The 12,570-nt window shown below is 35.1% G+C and overlaps 1 protein-coding gene and 1 pseudogene across 17 annotated transcripts in view; one reads left to right on the top strand and one right to left on the bottom strand.

Moving 5' to 3' along the window:
- Positions 1 to 12,570, bottom strand: part of PARD3 (par-3 family cell polarity regulator) — a 686,226-nt gene that overhangs the window by 386,126 nt on the left and 287,530 nt on the right. For all 17 annotated transcript variants that reach the window (XM_054582303.1, XM_054582310.1, XM_054582307.1 and 14 more), the window contains one exon: positions 3,644 to 3,822. In XM_054582303.1, coding sequence (XP_054438278.1) covers positions 3,644 to 3,822 — 179 coding nt within the window. The remainder of the gene's footprint in view (positions 1 to 3,643; positions 3,823 to 12,570) is intronic.
- On the top strand, positions 224 to 347 carry LOC129077802 (uncharacterized; annotated as a pseudogene).

The raw sequence follows: 12,570 nt of genomic DNA on the forward strand, positions 1-12,570 counted from the left end.
AGGCACGCAGGCCTTGCTCATGGATTGGAAAGATTAATATTGTTAAACTGTCCTTACTTCCTAAAGCAATATACAGATTCAATATAATCCCTATCAAAATACCAATGGCATTTTTCTCAGAACTAGAACAAATATTGGCTGAGATACCAATGGCATTTTTCTCAGAACTAGAACAAATATTGGCTGAGATACCAATGGCATTTTTCTCAGAACTAGAACAAATATTGCTTCTCAGCCTTTTGGCTACGATCAATTGTAGTATCTGTTCTTATGAGTTCAGAATTACAACAAATAATACTAAAATGTATATGGCCCTGACTGGTGTGGCTCAGTGGGTTGGACATCATCCAGGAAGCCGAAAGGTCGCTGGTTCAATTCCAAGTCAGGGAACACGCCTGGGTTGAGGGCCACGTTCCTTGTTGGGGTCATGTGAGAGGCAACCAATAAATGTTTCTCTTGCATATCAATGTGTCTCTCCCTTTCTTTCTACCTCCCTCCACTCTCTAAAAAACTAAGTAAATAAAATCTCTTTAAAAAGAAGTACTAAGAGGTATATGGAACCACAAAAGACCCCAAATAGACAAAGAAATCTTGAGAAAGAACAAAGTGGGAGGTATTATGCTCCCTGATATCAAACTGTATTGCAAAGCTACAATAATCAAAACAGTATGGTACTAGCATGAAAACATACATATAGCTCAATGGAACAGAATAGAAAGCCCAGAGAAAAATCTTCACGTATATGGTTAATTAATCTACAACAAAGGAAACAAGGATATAAAATGGAATAAAGACAGTCTCTTCAATAAGTGGTGCTGGGAAAATTGAAAGATACATGCAAAAAAAATGAAATTGGACCACTTCCTTATACCATATACAAGAATAAACTCAAAATGGATTAAAGACTAAAATGTAGGACCTGAAGCCAAAAAACTCCTAAAAGAAAACATAGGCAATAAACTCTTTGACATCAGTATTAGCAATATCTCTTTGGATGTGTCTCCTAAGGCAAAGACAACAACAGTAAAAAAAAAAAAAAAAAATGGGATTACATCAAACTAAAAAGTCCTTTCACAGTGAAATAAACCATTAACAAAACAAAAAGACAACAAACTGAAGGGGAGAATACATCTGATATGGGATTAACATCCATAGTATGTAAGGAACTCATACAACTTAAAACCTTAATTAATAAATAAAAAAATAAGCAGAGAACCTGAATAGATACTTCTCCTAAGAGGATATACTGAAGGCCAGCAGACATCAACAAATTTGCCTCACAGCACTTATATTTAATAGTGTGAAAAAAATGGAAAAAGTATAAATGTCCAACAGTAAAAAAGTTATAAATAAATTACTGTGGACCCTATAAGTGAAATATTTTGCATTAAAGATATTTTCTAACATGCTTGGGTAAGAGTTACATAAATTTTTTAAGAATATTCAAGCTTTGGTGACAGTGAGCCCCAAAGACATTGATGCATTATAGAATTATATACTTTAAACCTATGTAATTTTATTAACCAATGTTACCCAAATAAATTCAATAAAAAGGAAAAAAAAATTTCTAATAAAATTCACATCATGGGAAATCTCTATGATATGAACAAAATGTAGAAATAATCAGGATGCAACAACTATATAACACAGTATGCCTCCCAATTCCATACACACACACTCACCAACATCGTAATACTGGCTGTCACTGAGTTTGGGAATTATGAATAATTTAATTTTGTTCTATTCTTTTAGTTTCCCCAAATTTTTTTTTACAATGTTAGATACATGTTATGTAAAACAAAAAGTCAGTGCAATAGGTATGATTCATTGGCAATGAGCATCTCAACCCTCTTCCAGCATGCCTCCTTCTGCTGCAGAGGCTGGAAGGCTAGAGTCCATATCCCAGGGTACAAAGCAGATAAAGGATCTGGGTGCAAATTACATTCTGCCGATTTGGATTCAACAGTCTGAGATTTTAATAATCGTTGTGAAGTGAAATTTTCTTAGCCTATTGGTGCTGGCAAGCATAGCTATGGCAATAAGAGTTTTCTAAGGCACATCTGGGTTCTGCTCCTAACTTCACAGGTGACAATAAGTAAGGTGGGCATATCTGGAGACAGAGTGCTAGAGTTTAGTGGCCAGAGGCATGTAGGAAGATCCCAGGCCCTGGCCCTATAGTGGTACCTTCTTCCCTGGGCAGTCCTGATGTGTATTAACTTATTGTTCAGAAAATCCTTGAGGCTCACCCTAGAGGGTGATTACAAGCCTTTTCAATAATTTTCTGAGAAACAAATTCTTAGTATTACCTCCTTTTATGTTTAAAATGGCTACTGTGGCTCTGTTTGCTACACCTGAAGCTGAACCACACGCCCACAATGTTAAATGAGTTCCCACTATCCTTCAACTACGTTAAAACTTTTTTAAAAAGTAATGAAATTTTTTTAATTGCCAACTAGAATTGTTTACATATTTGTGAATACCCAAAAAAATTAGGTTTATTCTGAACACAAGTTAAATGTCATGAGCTCTATTCATAAACTGGATTGTTTCTTTGGACAGTCTACTACATGATAAACCATTCTAAAATTGCAAGCTAATCTCCATGAAAATATACTTCAAATTCTCATTATATAATAACATTTTTCAGAAGAGCAAGTTAAATCCCTAATCAAAAAAAAAAAAAAAAATTATATAAACTTTTAGTACACTCTTTTGGTAGATGCTTCTCAGTTTAAACTTAGGTATTACATAATTTTTTTTCTTGAACTAGTGCAAAGAAATACAAAACCAAGTTAAAAGAAATATTTAAAACAGACATTCTCACATAGAACAAATAAAGCGAAGTTCAAGTTACATTTATTTTAATATTAATATGTGATTAATATAGTTCCACATTTCTCAATATATACTCTCTCTATATAATATATACTGTGCTAACATTGGAAAATGTTTATTAATTCACTCAACCAATGTTTACTGAACATTTGTTCTATCAGTTCAGAAATGAAAATGACAAAACACAGGTTAAAACTCACTAGGTGAAAGACTGTAAGTATAATGGCACAAGATAAAGGTTATATAGAAATATACAACAAAGACCATTAACAAACGAATTAGAAAAAATGAACTAAATCAATTTATAAAATTAGGTCATAGACTAAATTAGGTCAAAAGAAAATTTAATTTTTAGACTATGGTACAATTCCATTTTAGAGGGCGATACAATTATCATTTAGGAGTTAGAATAAATAACCATGGAGTCCACTTTCATCCTTTAAAGTCCATACTGCTATAATTTCTTTATTGTATCTCAGGAACCAATATGAGTATCTGCTTCAGAGCGTATAAAACATCCCTGTAAAAACCTGGCAAAAGCTAACAAGGGACTTGCCCATGAAGAGAAACAGGGGTAGGACAGGAGACAAGGTAGGTATTTCACATGCACACACTTCATATCAAAAAGATTTTTAATCATATGAATATATTATCTATTCAAAAATGGATAAATAAATGTACACTGTATATAGTATGAATTTTATCAGAAAATTCAAGGGCAATTTAAAATAGGAAGTTCTCCAAATTTTGAGGTGAAAGTCAGTAAGCACATACAAAAAGGACTACAACACAACACAGAAGTGGTTACCTTCCTGTCACAGGGCTTTGGGCTAGCAGCAGTGTTTTGCTTGAGGAAGCCAGCTGTTGTTGACCAGCGTGTGGGGTTTTTTCGTGAAGGCTCTTCAGAGGAAAAATTACTGTCACTGACAGAAGTTGAGAGGCCAATTAAAGCTGGGTCACTGCTTCGTCGGACATGAAGAGGCATATCTACAAATACAAAAAAGCATTATGTTTTTGAAAAAAAGATAACTAATGTCAGGAAACTACATGTTAGGATAAAATTGGTTAAATCCCAAAGATTAAAGAACAGAATAACAATTTAAGATGGGTCAGCATTCTAAACAGACATTCCATTAGTTCCTAAGAAACACTTTACAGCAAAAGAAATGTGGTATGTAAAGGATAACCTGCTCTGAGCAAGACTGCATGGACTTGAAAATGTGCTTCACCACTTGTTACTGTGTGCTTCTGAGGAAGCTACCTAAGTAGCCTCAATCTCTAGTGTGTTTGTAGGCAAATGGCAATAAAACAGTAAGTACTTCTTTCATAAGTGTACTGTGAGGACTAAATTAAATAAAATGTTTAAAACAGTGCCAAACACATAGTGTGCACTCAAGAGAGTATCAATAACCATTACTGCCATTATTACCCTAATATTTCTAAATAAAATAGCATACATATTCAAAAAATATAAATAATAAATCTAAGCCATGAAACAAACTTCATCCAAGTTTTAATCATATCTGCTGGATTAAAAATACAGATTTTAGCCCTGACTGGTGTGGTTCAGTGGGTTGGGTGTAATTCTGCAAACCAAAAGTCACCATTCCAATTTCCAGGCACATGCCTGGGTTGCAGGCCAGGTCCCTGGCTGAGGGTGTATAAGAAGCAAGCCATGATGTTTTTCTAGCACATCAGTGTTTCTCTCCCTCTCCTTCGCCCTCCCTTCCCATCTCTCTAAAAACAAAAAAAAAATAAAATAAAATTACTTCTTTATTTTGAGAGAGGGGAAAGGAGGGAGAAGGAGAGGGAGAGAAATGTCAATGTGCGGTTACCTCTTCTGCAACCGCGATTGGGACCTGGCCTGCAACCCAGGCATGTGCCATGACTGAGAATGGAATCAGCAACCGTTTGATTTACAGGCCAGCACTCAATCCACTGAGCCACACCAGCCAGGACTAAGATCTTTTATTAACAGTGTTTGGCTAGATTATTAAAGAATTTTACTGAATAAATATTTCTTTTGCTCAAATGAAGTATTATCAGAGTGTAAAGCACAAACGTATTTTATGTTCCTAAGACTGAAAAAACTTAAAAGTAATATGTTAATAATCCAGTACTATCTGGCATATATACATATACAAAATGACATGAAAGACAGTATTTTAATAACTTCATTCTTATAAGAAAGGAGTTTGCAATTGCTGTAACAAAATCAGTAATACTGTTAGGCTAACATTTGTATCAATATCACTGAGAACATTTTGGCAGATATAATCATTGTTATAGTAGAAAAGAGACAGAGAAAAATAAAAGCACATGAGTCTCTAACATTGAAAATCAGACCCAAAAGCCCACCCATCAACTGAGCAAAGCCACTCAAAAACCTATTACTAAAAAATATTAGATTGAATTGTGTTGATTCTGTTCAAAAACTAAATTACTTAAATATTTATAAAAAAGTGCCAACAAAACAGCTTTAACCTTGTACTAAACTCACCATTTACTCTATGAGAAACACTTTTAGAACTCTAATGTATTGGTCAATGGTGTGAATGCACAGACCCTTTAGGGTGCTAAACTGAAGAGAGACTATTTACATGCACTGCAGATTATATTTAAATCATTATCAATCCAGTAATAGTCTCAAAGATGTTAAAACAAACTACAAATTATCAGAGAAAACACAGGTATGTGAGTCATAATATCGTTGCATTTAACACCTGCTTCCACATCATGAGGATTTAATAATAATAGAACCTAAGTGGCACTACCAGAGGAAACACATGCTGAACATTTAATATTGTTGGTGGTGATTTTAATTTGTTGGGAGAAACACAAACATGAAAAGTATAGAGAAAAATAATTTCGAATTTTTAAGTATATATAGTCACTCTCAAAATAAGTTCAAAAATTATACATCGAAGAATCAATACTATAATGAAATTATATATAAATTTAATATAAAACAAGAAATTTTCTCCAAATTAAAAAAATTGTTCCCAGGTTCACCACATTCAGAATGTAAGCAATAGGCAATAAAATGGAGAAGGGGAGAATAAATTACTTCTGGACAACTATACTGCTTCTTGAATATATAGTGCTCTTAATTATTGTGTTGTTAAAGAACTCTGTACACCTCAATTTCTGTGTGTGTGTGTGTGTCCAAAATAAGCGCTATTCGAGGATCTTTCAAAAATGGTACACAGGTAAGGATCAAAAGTACTACCCACAGTAATAATAAACCACATAAAAGTACATGTCAACCCCAAAATAAAGTCAGAGACTATTTAATTTTATTGAATTTGCTCAGACACAATAAAACAGCTTACTCTACTTGTTTTAGAAAAACTTCCCAGAAGAAACAAGTTCCATACATGATTCAGATTAGATAAATAATTAGAACCATGGTAATTGTTTAATCTGTTAGCCTAAAACAGACAAAAGTAACCATCATTCTACCTTTTTGTGTTTGTAATTCTCCATACTTTAGATACTGGACAGAAAGGGGAAGAGAGGTAGGTGGGTCACAGAAGGGATTCTGACCCTGCAGGCTGACCCTTCTGGGTGGAGGCTGGGGCAGGTGCACACACAGCAATATGGAGGCCAACCCAGCAAATGTGCTGTTAGGCAGCACTTACTATCAGTTATTCACAAATTCAGTATTTTATTTTCATTTTAGTGGCATCTATTAAAAAATTCATATATATATAACCTGGATCATTCATTTGTGCTATCTCATCACCAAGTATCTCCAAGTAAAATACAACTCACATTTACATTTGTGTCCACTATCAAATTCAGGAAGGGGGGTCTAAAGATTTGATTACCAGGTTAATGAAAAAAGAACGGAATTCAATTTAAAAAGTGACCTATGTATTCTCACCAAAAGAACAACAAATGGCATCATAATGATCTTGACATCAAGGTTTTCTTGCAATTTAATGTGCTGAAGGAACTGTGCCACCACAGCACACACAAAAGCAGCATAACCAGGCCCCAAAGGCAAGACACGGGCCACAGGACCTCTGCCTGTGTTCATGCTGTCTGCAGCTCAAAATCAGTAACATATCACTGCTCCTCACACTGATAATGTGCGTTTATATTTTGATTAGTTTACAATTTCTTCTTGGTTTTATGACTGCACGAAAATTTATAAGGCGTCTTCATCCAGTTTATATACACACATGCACAAACACATATGAAAACACAACACACACACACTCAACTAACGAAACTGAAGCAATGATTTAACTTGGAGAAATCTAAACTTTTTGTTTTCATGAGGCTCTACTTAAGTCACAGTGAAGGAACATGTGACTCTACTAAGCTGAAGCTCAGCGAGATGACAAGAGGACCACAGGGACAATTTTCTGGCCTGTACTCCAGGCTCCTGGGTCAGGGCTCAGTCACTACCCAAACTGTGAAGTCAATTCTATTATTCAACAATTCACTGGAATACAAATTTTATTTCTAGCTACTTTCAGATAAAAATGTTAGTTTCAATTTTGTAAAAGGTACAACTTTTATTAATTTCAAAGTAGAATTACTTACTCTGAGAAATCATACACTGGCTTTAACTAACAGCATCATTTAATATAGGTAAATTAAAGAAATATTACATTAGCTATAAATACATAATAAAACAATGGGCATCCCAATTTCAGAAATGCTAAAATAGGAGAGATTGGGGAGAACAAAAAACAAAAAACACCTACTGGTTAAATAGAGGGAATAAAATATGTAAGATAAAAAAGAATGTCCCAGAGGAGAAAGACCTAAACAAGGCCATCTCAAATTTTCATCTCAGGATATGCTCACACCCTCAAAACTACTGAGGACCCCACAAGCTTCTGTTCATGTGGGGAATAGCTAAGAACGTTACCATAATAGAAATGAAAATTTTAAAAATTTAAATATTTAATTCATTTTTATATTAATAGCAACACCTTTTACATGTTAATATGAAGAAGAGAATTATAAGAAAATTCTACAAAAAAGTAAATTTACAGGAGTGTGGCACAGTTTTACACTTGATTAATAGAAGACATCTGGGTTCTCATTTCTGCTTCTGGATTCAATTTGCTACAGTATGACAAAGTATTATTTAAAAACTCCAGAAATATTTAGCTAGGAGAGGAAACTGTATTTTAATCTTTCTAGATAATTGTGAATATTCTTTTTTGATATCACATCAAAACTTGACAAGTGAATTTCCCAAAGTTGAGCTGTAATATGGAATGTAAACTTTAGCTGCAATATGGAATGTAAACTTTTCATTCTCCATTACATTAAAATCTACCTGTCTGTGTTAAACTTTGAATGGATCTTAAATACATGAAAAAAAAATGTAACAGTTATTTGGAATATGAAGGGGACCCAAAAATAATGAAATTTATTTATTAAAAAGTGTGTATTTATTCTTACATGTTTAAATTTCAGTCACCTCCAAAGTACTCTCCATTTTATGCAATATATCTATCGAAACTTTTTTTCATACTGCTCAAAACAGCTTCTGAACTCATAGATTTTGATGCCTTTTAGTGTATCTGCCAATTTTTTGTTTCACCTCTTCCATATCAGCTAAACCAAAAAGTCCTTTGAGGACTTCTTTTTCACCCAAGGAAGGGTGGGGGCGGGGAAAGCCTCTTGGGGTGAGACCAGGTGAACAGGGAGGGTTGGCCTTGGGTGTCATGACATTTTTGGTGAAAAACTGCTGAACACTCAGAGTGGTGTGGGCAGGTGCGCTCATAAATCACCCATCATGAAATGGACAAACGCGTTGAAAGTGCCTTCAAAAAAACTTTCACTGAAGCTGAACACAGCCTCTCACAACAACGCCAGCTGGTACACAGATACAGATGGGTTCCTAGAACACTCACCTAGTAGGGGGAAGCCTATACTTACAAGGGTCCCACCCTCCAGAAGATAATTCCAAACGCTAATATATTTCTTCATATCTGAAAGCCACATATGTGAACATCACTACCAATTCCATCAGAAAAGTCATTAAGCATTGGGAAGCTGTCATGCTCACAGCAGGATATAAGTTTTCCAAAATCTAATTTTGACTAAAAAGTTTAACATTTGTCTTTGGCAACAAATACTTTCAGTTGTTTGCTTTGTAGAAAGTCTCACTTCATTCATTTTCTAGAAACTCCTCCAGACACCAAAGGCTAATAGCCACAGTTTTTTCTGTCCTTTTTCAAATATAAATGGTGTTCCGTTACAAAATGGTTTCTTCAGATTACAACTCAAACCATCACATAAAAGTTTTCCTGAAGACAACCACTGATCTTCAATATGTACAAGTACTTTTACCTACCTCCTATTTTGTCACTCAAAATATTAATTTGTGTGCTCAGGGGTCAGGAATTAATGATAAGTTATCATTTTCACTACTTAATCAAGGACAGCAGGTAAAAATGGCTTAAAAAAAAAGAACCTGTGCATGTGCTGAGTGAAGAAGACATTTGGTACCAGGGTCTTGCTGCATGTTAAAGGGCCTGCATTTTACCCTTCAGTGCCTGGGTCTCACTGATGCAGATGGTAACCCAGCAAATAACACAAAAGATAGTTTAGTAGAGTCTATGAGAAACACTTGTCCTCACTATTTCCTTAAAATGGTCTTAGTAACTCCCAAGGGCCCACACACCACACAGGAAGAACCACTCAGCACATTAGGTCACCTCTCTGGACCACAGTCTCCTTATCTACAAAACCAAAGGCTGCACTGATGAGGTGAAATGATCTTTTCCATGCTAAAATATGTATGATTCCACATAAGTTCATATGCTCTTAAACCAGTGATCACTCACCGAGCTTCATCCCAGGAGAACTTATAACAATTTATGAAAAATGAACTTAAAAATAATAATAAAAGTACTCCTAAGTCTTATCAGCAACCATTATCAGGTACCTCAGAACAGGTTAAAGTATTACAAACAACAAATGAAAAGGAAAATACACCAGAGCTATAGATAATGGTACAGAAATAACCACAAGTAGCATGAGGCCTTTTGACAAGTTGAGCCTGATTTTAAAGAAATAATACCATTGTCCTGGCTGGTGTGGCTCAGCGGAATGAGCATGGGCCTGCAAACCAAAGGGTCACCAGTTCTATTCCCAATCAGGATACATGCCTTGCCTGGGTTGCAGGCCAGGTCCCTACTAGGGGGCACACAAGACGCAACCACAGATTCACGTTTCTCTCCCTCTCTTTCTCCCTCCCTTCCTCTCTCTAAAAATAAAGAAATAAAATCTAAAAAAAAAAAAAAGGAAATAATACCATAAACTTTGGGCCTTAATCAACAAAATGAATCATGAAAACCAACTGCCTGGTACATCTGACAGATTTCTCACCTTTCATTGTCCTGATGATACATATCCCACATAAAGAATGCAAACTGTCTTGTCTCCAGAGAAATAATATGCAAACGCAGCCTTTTCCTCTATGATTTATTCATGTTTCTGGGGCCCGAAGTGTATTTCAGCATTACTAGTAATCTCATATAATTTTGTTCTTACAGTAATTGAAAATAATAGGAGCTTCTTGTTTAAGGTAATTTAGTCATTATCACAATAATTCCTCATCCTCAACTTTAAGAAAATCAATCCTTTTAAAAACATGATGATAAAACTTTCTTGCCCCCAAATAATCTGATTTATTTAACATATAGATTTTCAAAGTGTACCCTCTGAAATATTAAAAAGAAAATTCTAAGATGAAGCTCTTCAATGTGAACTGCTGGATGAGGCTCACAGGTGCTGGCATGAGACCGCTGGTCCAGGACAGTGCAGAGACTGATGTGTGCACACCTTTGAAGAGTGGAGAGAACAGTGACAAAATCTCACCACCAGATGTAAAATTCTCTGTGGCACTAGTTCACTGTGAGGAGGTATGTTTCTCCAGATAGGATGTCATTTCAGTAAATGAAAAATGGCAAATCTAATAATGAATTACAGCAAAAACTAAAAGGGCAGATATACAGGGTCCGGCAGAATAATGCCTGCTTGAGTGTGGTAGGGTAATAATGTGGGTGTAATAATTTATAGTTTTAATGTGAACATTTCACCTAAAATGTCATATGGTGTACTTGACTGTGATATTTTTATGTTACAGAATTACATGTTTATGATTTTGTAATAAAGAAGGGGTGTTATTTGTGCCAAACTCCATATAGATTTTTGACTGTTAAATATCCCACCCCTGCTTTTAATCAGCTTTCCCATTGCTTTTCTTCTTTCACTCTTCTAGTGATTTCTAAATTATTTAACCACTCAATGCAATGAACAAATCTTTTCCAGGAAGAGAGGCATAAGCTGACAAGGTATTTAATCAAATATAAAATATGCAGTTACAATATAAAAATAATATGCTCTATTAGAACTTCTGATACAAACAGCATAATTACTTTTGCATGCAATGAAGACTGCCTCCACAATCTTTGGGGAAATTACACATTTCCAAAGCCATATCTCAGTGAGAAGAACCAAGTAATTAACACATGCCAAGAGATCAAATCCTGTCATCAAAATTGCAAAATCGACCTTCCCATATATGTCGCTCCTTTTTATAAAGGTACTTATCAGCATTTCACTTAACCAAGGTAAAATCCTTGATGGAAATTTATAGAAAGCAAGGCAGAAAAGAAGCTTTAAAACAAAGCAAATGACTCATAAAGAGGATATAAAATAAATTTTATCACCCTATTATTTTATATAATAATATAAGGAATAAATAAATATAACTGCAGTTGGAAGTTTCCTAGAGATAAACTAAAATAGAGATCATTTAGAGATGAGTGCACTAAGGACCAGGCAGGTAGTTTAAGGGCTGGGTCACAGGTCACACTGCCCATGACCCAGCTGTAAACAAAGTGCTTGTTAACTGACTCCCTGGCCTTGCAATTTGGATTTTACCACACTGTGGTCTGGGAAGAACTAAAATGTGTCATATCTACAATATGCTTACACTTCACTAGAGAAAAGAGGTGATTTCTTGGGAAGGTTGAGTTTAAAACATTTCTATAGATAACAGGGTATCTTCAATGATTCTATTGAATCTCAGACACTAAGTATGGAAAGGAGAGTCAAGGAGAAAATATTTGTGGTACTTTAATGTCAAATGATGGTTCCAAAGAAAAACCAAGAATTTTTCTGATGCATATTAAACCTATAACACTCTAACTCTCATTATGAAACTATAACCACCTTGATCAAAAGCCTTCCAAACATTCCAATGAGTACAGGTAAAGGTGGAGAAATCTGAATGAGATTGGTGAGTTGTAGCAATGGTATTATGTTGTTGTGACAGAATACTACAGCTTTTCAAAATCTTACTATTGAGTAAAATAAAAGGAAGAGCTCTGTAGTATTTCTAGCAACTGTGTGTAATTCTACAATTATCTCCATTAAAAAATAAAACAAAAGGCCATCCAAAGAGTAGAACAGAAAATCCTAGGTGAGGAGTCAATGTTGAGGCCTGTGGCGATCAGGACAATAGAATGGTATTAAGCTGCTTCCTATAACAGTCTTCTAATGACCAAGCACAACTTCTACACACACCGTATGCACCCTGTACACAATCCACTCTGGTGGTTCTCTCAATATGTCCCACAATAGGACAGCTCTACACCTTCCCAATGCCAAAAGACTGGCCAGTATCTGCCCTCCATCCCACCCACAACCTTAGGGCATAGGACACTATGGGTTTCCCTCAAATGTTACCAATTC

This window comes from Pteronotus mesoamericanus, unplaced genomic scaffold (assembly GCF_021234165.1).
Source record: "Pteronotus mesoamericanus isolate MK-2021 breed Mesoamerican mustached bat unplaced genomic scaffold, CSHL_Meso_final contig_69, whole genome shotgun sequence".
Lineage (NCBI taxonomy): Eukaryota > Metazoa > Chordata > Mammalia > Chiroptera > Mormoopidae > Pteronotus > Pteronotus mesoamericanus.